This window comes from Anopheles coustani, chromosome 2, assembly GCF_943734705.1.
Source record: "Anopheles coustani chromosome 2, idAnoCousDA_361_x.2, whole genome shotgun sequence".
NCBI classification, from domain to species: domain Eukaryota; kingdom Metazoa; phylum Arthropoda; class Insecta; order Diptera; family Culicidae; genus Anopheles; species Anopheles coustani.
The window spans coordinates 79,098,210-79,116,216 of NC_071289.1; the positions used below are offsets into that span (position 1 = coordinate 79,098,210).

General features: G+C 45.6%; 1 protein-coding gene across 1 annotated transcript in view; it reads right to left on the reverse strand.

Annotated features, from left to right (window-relative positions):
- Nucleotides 1-15,467, reverse strand: part of LOC131262934 (kazrin) — a 40,479-nt gene extending 25,012 nt beyond the window's left edge. The window contains exons 1-9 of the mRNA XM_058265036.1: nt 15,336-15,467; nt 3,995-4,511; nt 3,649-3,873; nt 1,928-2,413; nt 1,704-1,844; nt 1,550-1,637; nt 929-1,492; nt 697-860; nt 468-629 (exon numbers count right to left, since the gene is read on the reverse strand). Of these exons, the coding sequence (XP_058121019.1) occupies nt 468-629; nt 697-860; nt 929-1,492; nt 1,550-1,637; nt 1,704-1,844; nt 1,928-2,413; nt 3,649-3,873; nt 3,995-4,511; nt 15,336-15,452 (2,464 nt within the window). The 5' untranslated portion in view covers nt 15,453-15,467. The remainder of the gene's footprint in view (nt 1-467; nt 630-696; nt 861-928; nt 1,493-1,549; nt 1,638-1,703; nt 1,845-1,927; nt 2,414-3,648; nt 3,874-3,994; nt 4,512-15,335) is intronic.
- Nucleotides 15,468-18,007: the final 2,540 nt, after the last annotated feature.

Here is an 18,007-nt window from a genome sequence, read left to right on the forward strand (position 1 = left end):
GATAATGGTTGATGATAGAGATGAAGGAAACGATTAGCGATGGGCAACGAACATTTAGTAGTAAGAGTCAAAATATAGGCTATGCTAAAAAAAGGCAACGCAATTTTCGACTTTAATATCTCAAAGTGGCAGAATGATGAAGTGGTACATCAAAAAATTAAAAACGTTAAAAGATAGTCAACAAATATACTAAAAAGTAACAGTTTACGGATTTCAAAAATCTTCTGAAATAGTGAAGTTATAGCGTTTTAAAAATAGGGGTCAAAATGACTCCCAAAAAGCATTTGGGCAAAGTAATCTATTCCAGTTTTAAGTAAGTAGGAAGTAGTTTGTGTAAAACGCTATAGTTTCTTAAACGTAAGAAGTATAATTTTCGAACAAGTTCCTAACCAACTATTTGTATAAGGTGTGAAGTTATGAATTTATTTATAAAACTTTTAAGGAGCGATCAAAAGATGATATCTTACCCTTCAAATTATCCGCATACTCGCCCAAATCGATTGACCGAGCCCAACGGATGAAGCGCTGATTAGTCCACACGATTGGATCGGTGTCGACATTCTCCGATTGCAGACGGCGCATCGCAATCGCCTGGCGGTCGTACTTCATGATGCGGAGCACATGGATACCTGGAAATACCGCAGGATTCGTTTAGAAACTCCCAACACCAAAGTTCTCGTATCTCATCAGACGTACCGTGAACTATGCTCGCCTGGTGAAATTTCCTGGTCACACCAAGGTACTTCTCCAGTTCCTTTTTGGAAAGCGTATCCAGCATTCGGGCGTCCACGAGCGAGTGCATGAACGACTCCGAGTACTGGGGCAGTCCAATGTCTGGAAGCCACTCCGAAGCGACCCATCTGTGGAAGGACGGAAGGTTTCAGTGGTATTGGGGCTCAGTTTTCAACTCTCGGTTGGAGGTGCTTACGTGTGTCCCAGCTGGCCAATGGTCGGATAGCGCACCAGCTCCGGTCGACGCTGCTCCTCGATGGCCAGCCGTAGCTTCTTCCGGTGCATTGGGTGCGTCGTCCCGAGTCCCGTCTCCAATTCCGCATCGCTCAGCTCCAGCAGCACCTTTCCACTCTTGACGTTCTCGGCACAGCGCCCACTGTACTGTGGCATACCGAGCGCCACCTCCAGCCAGGCGAGCACCTGCGAGGCACGCCAGCGCTCCATCGGCATCGAGGAAGCTTCCCGGAGTAGCCGCAGCTTTTCCGCGTACCCTTCCTCCGTCAGCGGACTCCACTGGAAGTCGGACGCCTCGGTGTCGATCGGGGCGTTCTTGTTGCGGTTGCGGCTGCGGGCAAAGACGCGCGATATGCTGCCCCAGGTGCCGCCCCGGCCGGTCCGACCCGTCAGGCCGGAGCTTTGCGTCTTAGTGGATCCAGATGACGACGCTCCGCCCGTCGATTGTTGCTGCTGAAGTCTTCGGGCGAAGGTTTGATTTTCGTTGTCCACCGGCGATCCGAGCTGCTCAACGGACCTGTAAGAACTGTGGCAAGCGTTAGTATATGCGGGGGTGGCGGTGTGTTGACTCCGTAGTACGTACCTCGAGAGTGCTGCACTGTCCACGGCTCGGGAGTAAGCGCCGGCATTCAGTGGAGACAGAGTCGGACTCCTTTCTTTTGGTGTTCCATCTGAAAGATACCTTCGGGTTAGGCGGGTCTCTCTCACTTAAAACCGCCGTAAGGACCTACACTTACACTGATACACATTGTGGTGGCTGGAAACCAGCGACACACTGTCCGAGTCCACCTGTATGCAGGGTCCGTTCTCGCACGGCCCATCGCTGAGGTTCAAATCCCCCGCGGCGCTCTCCCGGTCGCTGCTGCCTGCAACAAAGTCTAGGTTTTGGTAAGGCAAACCATCGTTCCCGACCCCGCCACTCCAGGGGTCACCGTGTGGGCGAGCGTCTTGGTTAGCTTACCTCTCACTCCCGAATCGGCACTGCACGAACCGCGGTCTCCGGGTGTCCCGCTGATGTTGCTGTACCCGGCGCCCGACATCGCCGTCGCCGCATTGTGCGCCATCAGCCCGGACGGGGGCGTCAGCGGGGCGGCCGATACCAGACTCTCCTGGTCCGAGCCGATGCAACCGGACAGCTGTCGGCGGGCTTCTTGGAGCTGCTCCTGCGTCTGCTGGAGCTGCAGATCGCGCGCGTTCAGCTGAGCCGCCAACGCAATCGATCGTTCGGCCTCGTCGCGGGCGTGCTTCAGCAGAGACCATCTTTCCCGCTCCCGGTCCGTGTTCTGTTTGGCGGAGTTGGACTCGGACTCGCGTATCCGCTGCTCGTAGGTGCGTATGAAGTTGCGCAGCTCTTGCTCCTTGTCTTGCAGGGACGAGCAGAGTTGCTTCACCTGCGACAGAAGATCGTTCTTGTCCGCACGGAGCTTCTTGCGCTCGAGCTTTAAACCTAACGGAAAGGTAGATGGATTTGGAAGATAGGTAGGTTATTGCTCTAAATCAGTGATGTCTAACTCAGTTGACCTCGCGGGCCGCATTTCCTCCCAAAATACGTTTGCGGGCTAAAACATAACATTGGTTTGATTTATGAAAATAGGTTCTTATCAGTGTGCTTTCAACTTAACATGTATGATTTTGATTTTTGGTGTATTATATTACCTCTTTTAATTTTGCTATCAATTATATCCATCTTTTGATTATGACGCACACATATGGCGATGAACAATAGCAAGGGTTTTACACACATTGTTTTAGACTAGCAAATAAATAGTGTTCATGGAAAACGAAGCTGGCGAAAAAAACTTATTCCGAATTATTCAAATTTAACTGAATTCGCCGCAACCATTTTATCGATTTTTGGGAAACAGCTTTTTATCCTGAGCAACTTTTTTTTACAAATGAATCAAAACTAAAGGCACGGATAACTAACAATCATATTTGTTGTATCGAACTCAGATTGGATATTGAAAACGCGAACTTTGATTTGGTATCCCTTGCACGTCACGTTTTAAACGCGATTCATTCTCCGTAACAATTGTGGTAAAAAAAGAAAGTATTTCAGGTTTTTTGGAACGTTGCTGATTGTCACAGCCGTTGCTTCGTCACAGCCATATAATCCTTTACACTGCTACATATCTTTCACTTTTCTCGAAAAATCTGTGTAAAACCCTTACTCATCCACCGCCTTATGTATGCAGCGTAATATGGAACAATGATGAGTATGGCTTTCTTATCGAATTAAAAACAAAACTTATGGTGGTTCAAGAGGACTAAACGCTCGTATGAAATTCTTAGTACGTGGAACCACGTCCACAACATTTTTTTTTCTCAAATGATTGCCAATACTTAAGGCTTAAAACTCTCCATATAATGCTTCAAAGGGGTCGCTGGCCGTATGTTTGACATTTCTGCTTTAAATGATTAGTCACTTCAGGTATTGGTCAGCATTTTTAATGAAGATAATCCCTAATGGCGTTATGCGATTTAAGCGCTTCACGAAAAGGGAAAACGATTTAAAAACTTCAATTTAGGTAAATTAGCATAGCGCCGTCTGTGCATAATATTCTTCTTCGTTAGAACTTCCAGAGGCTACTGGTCTCCTTCTCCGAACAGAAATTACATTTAAATGCTGGAATGGCCGCCAATTAGCGGCAATCGGTTGCGTCATCAGAAAATCGGACTTACTTTGAATCAGCTCCTTCGATATTCGCAGCTCGTTCTCCAGCTTCTCCATCCGGCTGCCGCTGTCGTCCGTCGAGTGCGCATCGAAGCTGTTGCTATCGGAGAGCAGATCGATGCCACCGACCGCCCCGGCCCCGTCCGGTGAGCATTCGAGCAACTTTTTCAACCGCGTAATCTCGGCCGACAACCGTTCGTTTTCGAGTCGTATCTTGGTCGTTTGTGGAGATTCTAATTAGTACGGAGAAAAGTAAGGGAACAGATAGAGTGAGAGAGGGGAGGGAGTTACTAACAGGAAAAACGCTCCGGTTGCGGATGCTGTTGACGTTGCTTCGAGTGCGCTTGTACCTACCCAAATCGCTGACGCCGTTCTTGAAGAGATTATCGCCATCTCCGGCCGCTCCGGCTGGACTGGTGTCCTTGTGCTTGTGCTGCTGCACCAGGGCGAACGCTTTGTCCGAGCCGGAGTTCACCTGCGAGCTACCACTGCCCGAGGGTGAGGTGTTCGGAGCAACACCCTCGGCCACCGTCCCGTTGGCCGCCGTCACCGTCGCCATCGCCTCACCGGAAGAGGACGACGAGCAGGACTGCTGCGGGTTCGATGGTCGTTGTCCACCGACGGTGACGTTGCTGGTGCCGCTACCGCTTGCCCCCGGCTCGGAGGAGGCTCCGGCCTGCTCTGACCCGGAAGCCCCGCCGAAGGATACGGCCGGTGCCGACGTTGGCGTACCACGCTCGGGCGCATCGAACGGTTTGGACGTCGGTTTGGCATTGTTGTCGAGCGATAAAATGGGCCGGAAGGGGCGACCACCGTTGCTACCCGAGCCCGTGACCGCCTGCTTGTCCGTGGTGTCTAGCGAGCGAGTTTTCTGGGAGGGAGAAAGGGAAAAAAGAGGAAAAAGATGCTTCAGGTGCAACTGCGCGATACGCCATTGTAGAGAATAGAATAGATATGGATCAAAGCGTAAGTAGGAATTAATAAGTAATCACACTTCATCAAATACATATATTATGGGAAGGGTATCCAGAGAGCGTTGGATCACAAATAGAGAGCAAACATAGGTGAGAGAACTGCGGCATGTCCTTGTAGTGAGTAGCTGATACACGAAAAGGAGAAAACATACGAATTCGGGAGAACTGCGACACGCATACAGTAAGAGATCGAGAGAGCAAGGATCGGACCAAGAACGGCACGATCGGGCAGAAGGACTGGTCAGGAGTCAGTTTTTGGACGAACGTTAAGAGGAACGGATTGTGTGTCAAAAATAAAAGTACATATTGTATATTGGAATCATGGCTTGTAATTTCGGCGGTTACGACAATGGCGCAAACCACGCTCCCAAATCGTAAGTATTTACGAGTGAACCAACGGGAAATTGAAATTTGCCGGGATTCGTAGTGTCGTGTACGTGAAAGCTTGATAGATTGTTGATCGCGCAAACCATTGACGGCGAGCGGGGCAGTGCTTCTCACGTTCGATCATGTCTCGACATGTTTGTGACGCGACGCGTGTTATAACACGTTGGGTGCTGCGCATGATTTGCACTCCGTACCGTTCTGCCGGCGAGTCGTAGCAAACCGTTGATGGCGAGCGGGGCAGTGCTTCTCACGTTCGATCATGTCTCGACGAAACAGAGCGAGGCGAAACGAAAACTAAAAATACGGTCAGACTTAAGCATGTGTGACATCTGTTTTCTTTGTTCGTTCTTGTGATTTGGCATGTTTGAAAATGCGAAACTACGACATGGGGCGAAAATAGCATTTATAAACTTTATATTTGATAGCGATATAATAGAATCGGAGAGCATGGACGCTTCCAGTTTCATGTACGTTATATAAATGGACGCCTCTGGGAGGGCTACATTATATATAATAATCGGAAGGCATGGACGCTCCCAGTTTCATGTACTTTATAAAAATGAACGCCTCTGGGAGGGCTACATTATATATAATAATCGGAAGGCATGGACGCTCCCAGTTTCATGTACTTTATGAAAATGAACGCCTCTGGGAGGGCTACATTATATGTAATAGAACCGAAAGGCATGGGAGCGTCCATGGACCTCATTTCATGGACCTTAAATAAATGGACGCCTCTGGGAGGGCTACATCATATATATAATAGAATCGGAAGGCATGGACGCTCCCAGTTTCATGAACTTTATAAAAATGAACGCCTCTGGGAGGGCTACATTATATATAATAATCGGAAGGCATGGACGCTCCCAGTTTCATGTACTTTATGAAAATGAACGCCTCTGGGAGGGCTACATTATATATAATAATCGGGAGGCATGGACGCTCCCAGTTTCATGTACTTTACAAATTTACGCCTCTGGGAGGGCTACATTGTATAATAGAACCGAAAGGCATGGACGCTCCCAGTTTCATGAACTTTATAAAAATGAACGCCTCTGGAAGGGCTACATTATATATAATAATCGGGAGGCATGGACGCTCCCAGTTTCATGTACTTTACAAATTTACGCCTCTGGGAGGGCTACATTGTATAATAGAACCGAAAGGCATGGACGCTCCCAGTTTCATGGACCTTAAATAAATGGACGCTTCTGGGAGGGCTACATTATATATAATAGAACTGAAAGGCATGGACGCTCCCAGTTTCATGCACTATGTATAAACGGACGCCTCTGGGAGGGCTACATTATATGTAATAGAACCGAAAGGCATGGACGCTCCCAGTTTCATGGACCTTAAATAAATGGACGCCTCTGGGAGGGCTACATTATATATAATAGAACTGAAAGGCATGGACGCTCCCAGTTTCATGCACTTGAAATAAAAGGACGCCTCTGGGAGGGCTACATTTCACAAATAAAGAAAAGAAAGACATGGACGCTCCCAGTTTCATGAACCTTAAATAAATGGACGCCTCTGGGAGGGCTACATTGTATATAATAGAAAAGAAAGGCATGGACGCTCCCAGTTTCATGCGCTATATATAAATGGACGCCTCTGGGAGGGCTACATTATATATAATAGAACTGAAAGGCAAGGATGCTCCCAGTTTCATGTTCTTGGAAATTGACGCCTCTGAGAGGGACACAAGGGTATGAATTGGAATCAAAACAAATATTGAACGATCTTTATTTTCTTTCCCAGGAATCCTAAGAAAACAAGTTGAAAGGCTCTTGAGGCGGAGAGAAAGCGAAGTCTCATGCTGACCGCAAAACTTCATAGAATGAAGAACACAAGCAAACGGATTGGGCAGATCAGGCCGTTTCAGGAAATTTTCACCACATAATCATTACATTCAACGGCGATCATTTTGCAAAACTCCACCCTTTCTACTTCCATGAATTCCCTCTCAACCGTCTCAATTAATATTCCGGTTTGTTAACTACGATACACAATTCGGAGGAAATCGACTGCAAAACTTTCGAAGACTGGAAGGAGCTATTGGTACAGCGTTTGAAGCCTGGTACAAGTTGAATATGTGAACGTGGTTTGAATCTCTTGTATTAGCTGTCCAAAGTAACGACTGTTTTCACTCGCTGCTTGAATAAGACTCAACTCTTCAATGCAAACTAAGGCTTCTATGATTGCTTCTTCAACACTCCCTCTCTATCATAGCCTTTCTAACAATCACTGATTGAATGACGATCATCCATGTTGCTACCCCAATCTGCGTCAGCAAACCCTAACATTGGTTCGATTCAAGCTTCACGATATTCCAAACAAGAATTCTCCATTCCTTGTAAATGTAGTCACACACGTTTCAGATAATTCCAATGTACATCAGTAGCACCTCTCTGGAAACGGCTTAAAATATTGATTGCCATACTGATATCGGGACGCGACGTTAGCATCAGGATCCCATACTCGATATGTGTTGCTTCCATACCCGGACATATAACCAATTTGGCTTTTGGCATCAAACTTCGTTCGCTTTGCTTTAGTGTGTGACAAAATGCCTTACTTCCGAGAATTTTCAGATGAGACACATTTGATTTCTCCGCGAACCACATTTCATACGGCGTTTTATTGTTTGGTAGCGCTGAAGTTGGACTGCTATTGATCAGATATACTGCAGTCAAAACTGCCTCGTTCCTCATTGATCGTTTGAAATCTGAATCATCTAACATTGACCGTGGACGTTCTATGATAGTCCTATAACAGTACAGCGTTTGAAACGTAGGAAATTGAACCAAGGCGTGAGGAACCCGACTTAAAATACATGAAGCGGGTTCTAGCAACGGTCTAATTGTGTGACTTTGACTCAGGAGAAACATAACGTAAGCGTAACTGAAGTAATACAACAACACGCGCTCAACGGCAAAATGCGGGAAACGGGTCGCAAGATTCTGCCTAACGGCACTTGTGGAAAAGATTCGGAAACCGATAGACAATTCGCAGGATCATCATCATCATTATCATCATCATCATCAGGAAATCGACTTCAAAACTATCGAAGACTGGAAGGAGCTCCCAGTTTCATGTTCTTCAAAATTGACGCCTCTGAGAGGGCTACAAAGGTATATATTAGAGTCGAAACAAATATTTAACCATCTCGATCTTCCTTTCCAGGAATCCTAAGAAAACGTACAAGTCGCGGAAGGCTCTTGAGGCAGAGAGGAAGCAAAGCCTCATGCTGGCCGCAAAACTTCATAGAATGAAGAACACAAGCAAACGGATTGGTCAGATCAGGCCGTTTCAGGAAATTTTCACCACAGAACCATTACATTCGACAGCGATCACTTTGCAAAACTCCACCCTTTCTACTTCCATGAGTTCCCTCTTAACCGTCTCAATTAATATTCCGGTTTGTAAACCGATAGACAATTCGGAGGACATCGACTGCAAAACTTTCGAAGACTGGAAGGAGCTATTGGTACAGCGTTTGAAGCCTGGTACAGCGTTTGAAGCTTATGTCATTGACCCAAGTAAAAAATATGTAAGGCGGGTTATAGCAACGGTCCAACTGGGTGATTTCGACTACGAGAAACTTAACGAAAGCGTAACTGAAGTAATACAACAACACGCGCTCAACGGCAAAATGCGGGAAACGGGTCGCAAGATTCTGCCTAACGGCACTTGTGGAAAAGATTCGGAAACCGATAGACAATTCGGAGGATCATCATCATCATTATCATCATCATCATCAGGAAATCGACTTCAAAACTATCGAAGACTGGAAGGAGCTCCCAGTTTCATGTTCTTCAAAATTGACGCCTCTGAGAGGGCTACAATGGTATATATTAGAGTCGAAACAAATATTTAACCATCTCGATCTTCCTTTCCAGGAATCCTAAGAAAACGTACAAGTCGCGGAAGCCTCTTGAGGCAGAGAGGAAGCAAAGCCTCATGCTGGCCGCAAAACTTCATAGAATGAAGAACACAAGCAAACGGGTTCGGCAGATCAGGCCGTTTCAGGAAATTTTCACCACAGAACCATTACATTCGACAGCGATCACTTTGCAAAACTCCACCCTTTCTACTTCCATGAGTTCCCTCTCAACCGTCTCAATTAATATTCCGGTTTGTAAACTACGATACACAATTCGGAGGAAAACGACTGCAAAACTTTCGAAGACTGGAAGGAGCTATTGGTACAGCGTTTGAAGCCTGGTACAGCGTTAAAAGCGTATGGCATTGACCCAAGTAAAAAATATGTAAGGCGGGTTATAGCAACGGTCCAACTGGGTGATTTCGACTACGAGAAACTTAACGAAAGCGTAACTGAAGTATTACAACAACACGCGCTCAACGGCAAAATGCGGGAAACGGGTCGCAAGATTCTGCCTAACGGCACTTGTGGAAAAGATTCGGAAACCGATAGACAATTCGGAGGATCATCATCATCATTATCATCATCATCATCAGGAAATCGACTTCAAAACTATCGAAGACTGGAAGGAGCTCCCAGTTTCATGTTCTTCAAAATTGACGCCTCTGAGAGGGCTACAATGGTATATATTAGAGTCGAAACAAATATTTAACCATCTCGATCTTCCTTTCCAGGAATCCTAAGAAAACGTACAAGTCGCGGAAGACTCTTGAGGCAGAGAGGAAGCAAAGCCTCATGCTGGCCGCAAAACTTCATAGAATGAAGAACACAAGCAAACGGATTGGTCAGATCAGGCCGTTTCAGGAAATTTTCACCACAGAACCATTACATTCGACAGCGATCACTTTGCAAAACTCCACCCTTTCTACTTCCATGAGTTCCCTCTTAACCGTCTCAATTAATATTCCGGTTTGTAAACCGATAGACAATTCGGAGGACATCGACTGCAAAACTTTCGAAGACTGGAATGAGCTATTGGTACAGCGTTTGAAGCCTGGTACAGCGTTTGAAGCTTATGTCATTGACCCAAGTAAAAAAATATGTAAGGCGGGTTATAGCAACGGTCCAACTGGGTGATTTCGACTACGAGAAACTTAACGAAAGCGTAACTGAAGTAATACAACAACACGCGCTCAACGGCAAAATGCGGGAAACGGGTCGCAAGATTCTGCATAACGGCACTTGTGGAAAAGATTCGGAAACCGATAGACAATTCGGAGGATCATCATCATCATTATCATCATCAGGAAATCGACCTCAAAACTATGAAGACTGGAAGGAGCTCCCAGTTTCATGTTCTTCAAAATTGACGCCTCTGAGAGGGCTACAATGGTATATATTAGAATCAAAACAAATATTTAACCATCTCGATCTTCCTTTCCAGGAATCCTAAGAAAACGTGCAAGTGGCGGAAGGCTCTTGAGGCAGAGAGAAAGTGAAGCCTCATGCTGGCCGTAAAACTTCATAGAATGAAGAACACAAGCAAACGGATTCGGCAGGTCAGGCCGTCTCAGGAAATTTTCAGGAGGAACCAACAACCGCATGGAGTATTCGGTATTCGGTGCTAATGTGACAAGGTTCTAGGTAGTTGTTCAAAACGAGTGAGCCACGCAATATTCAAGAAATGTAGTCGATTGTAAAAAAAAAAAAAGCGTTGGGAACGGATTTACTCTCTTCAGAGGCAAATAGAAACCAGGCGTTATTGCCCGCACGAAAATCATTAGAGAAGGCAATAAGAGTAGACAGGGAGGAAAATTTAAAGGAGAAAATGCAAAAAAAACGGGTGGTCAAGAAACCGGAAAAGTTAAAAGATATGGTACTCTTTCATATCTATCAGTAGACAATAAAAGTAGACAAGGAAGAAAATTGTGCGGAGTAAAGGCCAAAACAGGGGCTCAAAAAGCCGGAAAAGTTATAAGATATGGTATTGTTTCATATCTATCAGTAGAGTAGGGGAAGGGGTGAATGTAGAGAATAGAATAGATATGGATCAAAGCGTAAGTAGGAATTAATAAGTAATCACACTTCATCAAATACATATATTATGGGAAGGGTATCCAGAGAGCGTTGGATCACAAATAGAGAGCAAACATAGGTGAGAGAACTGCGGCATGTCCTTGTAGTGAGTAGCTGATACACGAAAAGGAGAAAACATACGAATTCGGGAGAACTGCGACACGCATACAGTAAGAGATCGAGAGAGCAAGGATCGGACCAAGAACGGCACGATCGGGCAGAAGGACTGGTCAGGAGTCAGTTTTTGGACGAACGTTAAGAGGAACGGATTGTGTGTCAAAAATAAAAGTACATATTGTATATTGGAATCATGGCTTGTAATTTCGGCGGTTACGACAGCCATCTGTTAAACATTTCACATTCCCGTCAGGTATTGTACTGTCAGGTACAGCTAGTTTTCCACCTGAAAATTGAGGACACATTGCAATTCCGATTGGGTTGTCGCTTTTGTATGGAAGGAGCTTACGAAAGTCCAATGGACTCTTCGCCGTTCTTACGTCATGGCGGAAAATTATAGTGTTTGACCGTACAAAGTAAAATTATACAAAATAATATAATAATATAAGTTGTATAATTTTCGACAAACGCCTTACATTTAAAGAACCTATCGTAAAGGTAACTCACATTGTGAAAAAATATTTAGATGTATTAGCCTTCTTCTTCTTCTTCTTGGCGTAACGACCTCTTGGTCATGCCTGCTCGTTAAGGGCTTACGAGACTTGTTTCCCGGTTGTACGTGGATAGTCAGTCCTCTCGTACATTTATTAGTCTATATAGTTTATTAAACAGAACATCCAAGCTGAATCTGCAAAATAAGCTTCTCTTGTATAAGTCCCGACTGATACCAATTAAAGTTTATGCAGCTCCAGTGTGGAATTGTTGTACAAAAACTCATAAATTAAAATACAAAAAAACTCATTCAGCAAATTCTTAAAAGCTTTTCTGAACGTGATTCTTTGGTTTCGTACATAAGTAGTATAAGTAAATAAAAGAAACATCATCACATCCAAATACCCTATTAATAAATTCCCTTCGACTTCCTTCTTCTTCTTCTTGGCGTAACGACCTCTTGGTCATGCCTGCCCGTTAAGGGCTTAGGAGACTTGTTTCCCTGTTGTAGTACGTGGATAGTCAGTCCTCTCGTACAGGGGAGGGTCCGGTCTCGGTTGGGATTCGAACCCACGCCGTTCGACTTTCTTAAACCTGGTGAATAGCTTCAAGACAAATCCACTAGCCTCTATGTTCCTTAAATCATTGGCCAATAAAAAAGCAAAGTTGAGGACAACGCGCAAATCAATCAATCTTAATATTACAAAAGATGATTATAAATTAGATAGATTAGGTTAGTTTTCTATTTTCTATTCAGCACCCTTAAATTAAGCACTTATTATAGGCTTAATTTTTGTTTCTTGTTCTGAGCTGGATTTTTAAACAAATCCAGAAATCCCGAAAATTTTCCGCTGAAACCTATCGGCTACTAATAAGAAATTATACATTAGGTCTGCCATGTAGAGAAACTTCAAATGTGATGTGGAAAGAAGTTAGTTGAACCCAATAATATCTTATCTATTATCACGACTACTGTGTTACATGTTGTAAGCAATAAAGTTAACGCTATTTGCTTCTTATAACATTAGTTTTGTTATATTATTCTGCTTATGATTCTATTAAAGTTCCCACTGAACATTAAATGATTTATGGTGGTTAATTTATATCGTTAATATATTAAACAACTACCATCAAATCCTCAACCTAGTTCTGGGTATTTAATGCGATTTGTAAACTGTGATATACGAGATAGTTTTTAACCTTATTGCAACTGATTCAAAAGCAAAATCAAATTTTCTGACTAGCAAAACCCGTGGATGAACGGTCTTTAAACGAGAAAATCAATCGAACGCATTATCATAGTTTTTATTTCCAATTAAAGCTTCCAATCGACCGATGATCGGAGCATCCCGATGTGGGTTTTCCACGCCATGGCCTTTTGTCGAACGCGCGGCGGTGTGTCGTTTGTGCAAATGAGCGAATTTTCTCGTCCCGCGTACCGGTGCGTGGCGCGGGGAATGCGGTAGCGGGGATGGAAAAACAGCAAACCAACCGTTCACTAGCACCTCAGGAGCGCCATCGTGCCCATCAGCGGGTTTTCGTTACCGTCAATCACGTCACTTCGAGCGGTCGATCGGAGTTTGCTCTAGTGCGCGCGCCATTCGCTCGGGCGACATTTTCCGCGGGTTTGACAAAAGGAAGAGACTACCCTGGTGTGCCACTGCCAGTCCGCACAAACACACGCACCACAATCAGTGCACCGGGAAGGACTTGCAGTCGTCGCTCGCCGCCGGTTTTTGCGCGTCTGTTTGGCTGTGACAGCAGTTTAATTTATATGTAAATTTTATCAATTGAAGTTAGTTGGAAATCGACTGAGGTTGGTGAAGGGGAAGGGAAGAGGTGGAGAGAAGAAAACTCGTCTAAGAGGGGAACGGGACTCTAGAGTGCCTTCCATCGATCCTCCGGGGGTTCACTATCAGCTGAAAGCTCGAATCCTAACCAAAAACGGAGCTTAATGAGCGAAATCTAGTTTTCGAAGAGTGGAAAGCGTGCCTTGTTTTCCCGGCTGTGGTGTGCCAACGGTTCCACAATCCAGCTGAGCTGAAACGACTTTCCCGAGGCCTTTTATTTTCTCGTCCTTCCTTAACACAATTTCGGTCGTTTGTGGAAACAGAGACCAATCGAATTGGGATGCTGGACCGGGATCGGTTCTCGCTTTCTAGGTTAATGGGTCTCCCGGGGGTGGGCTGGTTGGAGGTGGTTATCAGATAAATCTCAACCATTGCCAAACAGCCCCGTGAAGCGTGAAAGAGTGAGTGCCAGATTGCCCTGGCGGAAACATTCGCATGCCAAAAGTGGGGAAATTACTTCGGGAGCCCCACGATAAGCGCAACAAATAACGTCCCAAATTAGCATTAATTGCTCGTTGGCTCAAGAATTCCGGTGCGGGTAAACGGTAGGCTAAATACGACACAATGGGCTGTAAATTAAATCGTTTGATGTAACGGGATCATTATGGACACGGTTTGCCGGGAAGGTTTTGTTTACTTGGGATTCATTGGTATCGCAACGAATGCCTTTTTAATCATATTTGCGTTCATGATATAAAGCGAAAGATTAAAGTTTAATTGAAAGGTGTTTTCGTTTATTTCATGCAAAAATTATGGAAACATGAAACGTGGATTGAAGTACGCTGCAGAAGTTTTTTACCTTCTAAATCATAGCCATTTTTATCTCATTCTCGTTATAACTGATTGTAAAATTAAATGATTTAGCTTGGATGCTTGTTTTCCACTTTCACGTCGAGTGTTTAATCGTGAAGTAAACTGTCCAAATTGCAACCGGCGTTTTGCTTTTCGATTTCGTAGAGTTTCCTTTCCCTCCATTCCTGCATCGTACTTTATTTTGAAGGCTGGCAGTTGACGGCAGGAAAGTGAAAATGAAAATGATTAAACTCACTGCAAAACCGGGCGATAATCCTACGACCTCTCTCGGGTAAATCATGCATCGAAAAAGGAGGCAGAAAAAAAGTATTCCTCTTTCACTAATGAATGTAATTGCATTTTTTGCTGCTGTTAAAAATGATCACCCGCGGGCTGCAGACTTATCCCGAGGCACTCCGGTGTGTAATGGCACACGTCGGTCTCACGGTCGTAACGGAACAGCATCGGTGGGTTTTATTGGACAAGTGACCTGAGGCTCACCGGGAAGGGTGGGAAAAAAGGGACGTGTTTACGCTTGACGAACGATTTAAGCTGACAGGCTTTCGAATGATGGTCGAAGCGCTGTGCGAGAAACGACCTCTACACTCCGGTTACGGATGCACCCAACACGGACGCCATCGATGTTGACAACGACAGCGGTGATGGAGATGCTGACGATGATGATGATGATGATGTTGGAGATGTACTAGTTGTCCATGGTGACGTCTTTTTCCATCCCCTCGAGGGACACACAACAACGTTGTGTAGAGTTTTAGCAAACGTGTAGTTTTTGATCGAGTTCCCGGGAACAGATTACGAGGCCTCGAGGGAAACGGTTTGCCAGCGGAGCGTACTGAAAAGCGTGCATGTACTGATTTGATTACGGATCGCTTCCGGAGAACAGGACTCTTGAGTTTGCTATTTGCGAGGAGCATTATTCATCCATTTCACCCGCGTTTCCAGTCGTGAAGATGATGTCAGTCCCTTCCTAGCATCACAAACAAACCTTGCTCTGGTTGGCTAAAGTTCTAAGCGAACGTTATTGAAAACTGTAGCAAATAATAACTCGTCCAGTATCGGCTCACATTTGTCACCGAGAGACGCACGAGAAAACTTACCGATTCGGCCAGCTGCTTGAGGGACGCGTTGATTTTGTCGGGATTGCGCGGTGGCGGCTCGGGCGGCTCCGAGGCGGCGGCCATGGTGACGGTACCGGCCGTTCCGTTCAACTGCATTCCAACCAGGCGCAGCAAGGAGTTCACTGTGTCATCGTTGATGGCAGTCTGGAAGAGGGAGCGCATCAGGGGGTCAGTCAGCAAATCGGGGAAAACCGCATCCGGCGCGAGGTACCTCCGACGGTTTTGCGAGTGAAATGTGAGTGGAAGTGCATCACAAACGAACGCCAACGACGATCACACTATGGAAACCTACAAGAAAGCAGCATTCGGGGAGCTTGCCACGTAACAACGAACCATTCAAACAAACGCGTTAATAACAACGACTTCAATAGCTAAGAGAGACAGACAAAGAAAGTAGGAAAAGTTTGATACAAAAAATAGAACAAACGAGAGATCTTTAAAAGGAAGGTAAAAGTTTTGGTTTTCGATTGAGAAAGGTTCGCAGATAAAGCTCGTGTTGTTGTGTCATTTAATGTGTGGCTTGTAGTTGAGTATTTTCAAGAAAATGGTAAATATTTAACGATGCCCTTTTTTCTTTAAGATGTCTTGTTACTGGTTGACAGACTTTTCTTTATTCTTTTAGCCTATTCAATAGGCTCCGTGCATGAAGCATCTGGTTTCCTGTTCGAGAAAATATCTATTATAATATCTGCTAGGAACGATTGTGAAACTTTTACCAAAAGTGGAGCACAATGCGAACGAAACGACCAAGTTGGATTCAAGCCAGTCATCATTTTTATCCATTGTTTCCAGAAGGCTCCACCCCTTCGAACGAGCTGGTGCGAAAACCCGGCTCCGCTCTTCGATGGAGAAAGTTTTCTTACGACTGTATTGATAAAACTTCAACTGTTGCGCACGGCACAGCATCGCTGGCACGTTGGGCGGATCCTCCCGACGAGTGGAGCACATACAGATGGCTCCGGGTAGCATAAGCGTCGGCTTAGAGGATGGTTCCTTCCGCTTAGACGCCCACTTCCCGGGAGCCGGACAGCTTGATGGGACTGGCACATCGGATGGAAAGTTTCGCCTTCCGGTTCCGGGAATGATAGTTGGTTGTCTTGGGCTTGTCCGTGCGAAAACGTCACCCGATCGTCTCGAGAAATGGCCGGGCGGACAAGCAGGACACACCAGAGCTGGGGCTTACCGGCGCGAATCGATTCTAATTAGGTTCTGCTCCGGAGCTGGGGCTCGTCGTACCGCCACACCTGAGGCCTCTCCGGCGGCCGAGATTGCAGTGTATGAAATGCACGCGATATGGCGAAGCGAAGTAAGCGAATGAAGCGAAAACATCGCGCGAGGAATTTTTATTAGTTTCCACCCGGGTTCGGTTCACGGCGTGCACGGTGAGTCGCATCGAATTTGGAGTTCCCTGAAGTGTACGGATTTGCCACGGTGCTTGGAGGATGTGCTCGGAGTGAGCTGCGATTTAATTTGTGGAATTTCGTTTTTGTTTGGCAAGTAATTTATTGCTCGGCCGGGTGAGCAAGCTTTGCAGAAGCAACATTAATATTCCGAACCGGACGCCCGGGTTGGTGTGATGGGACGGAACGTTGCTGCTGTTTTCCGTGCTTTGTTTAATTGGTCAACAATTTCGCACGAAAGCGGGAGGAAAGCAACGAGTAGCTACCCTCGGAAATAATAGAAGAAGCGTAACAGAAGCAACCATAACTTTTATAAGTTTGATTTGACAAACTTAACAGCAATTAATTTTACATATTTTTCCAAGGTTCACGTATGGTTTATGCAGGACAGAATAACTTTACAATCACCAGAACGGATATTTCTTTCACTATAACAATATTGCTTGTTGGTGAAGTACAAAACGAAACTGGATTTACCTAATAAAAATCAAGAATCATGCCTCCTTCGATCGTTGCCATATTTCACCGTGTGACGGAATGGGAAAAACATTTTCCGTGCACGAGAAGCATGGCTACTTTGCCTTGCATTCCATTCGTTATGATGCATGAGCATGAGCTAATCGGAAGGAACAATTTCATCATACCAGCGAGGCATTTCCCGCACCGACCTCGAGTTTTCCAGCAGGAATTTTCCTTCGCTCGACCCGGCCTCGGGTAGCGGTTGGTGTAACAATGAGTTGCATTGTGGGCGGTTTGGGTGAAATGCGTCCAAGTGGAGTGCAGAGAGTCGGGGGGAAAAAATCCGTTTCAATCCTTCAAACAATCCACCCACCCGTTCCACTTGAGAAAGCATTTCTCCTCGCTGAAGTAGCATCGGTTACCTCGAGGGTAGCCGGGTTTTGCCCTCAATGAAACACGATACGTGCCTCCTCCACCACCGGCAACCCTCGCTTTTGCGAACAACATTTGCAAACTGGCTGCAAGGATCTAAAAGAAGATTGATGGTTAAAGCCGCTGGTACTAGGTCGGGTTTGAGGCCCACGCAGCCAAACCGCACAAACCATCCTGGTTCACTTCACTCTCGGCCTTGTAAGGACGCCCTCCACCTCCCATTCTTGGGCTTCAATATTTCGCAACTTTGGACCCCGCCAGCTCAGTCCGCCACGCAATGGCATCCGTTCTTTCGTTTGTTGCGGCGTGATTTATGCGGCTCGACCCGGTGCGAGTAAGTGCGCGGGTCACCCTCGGAGG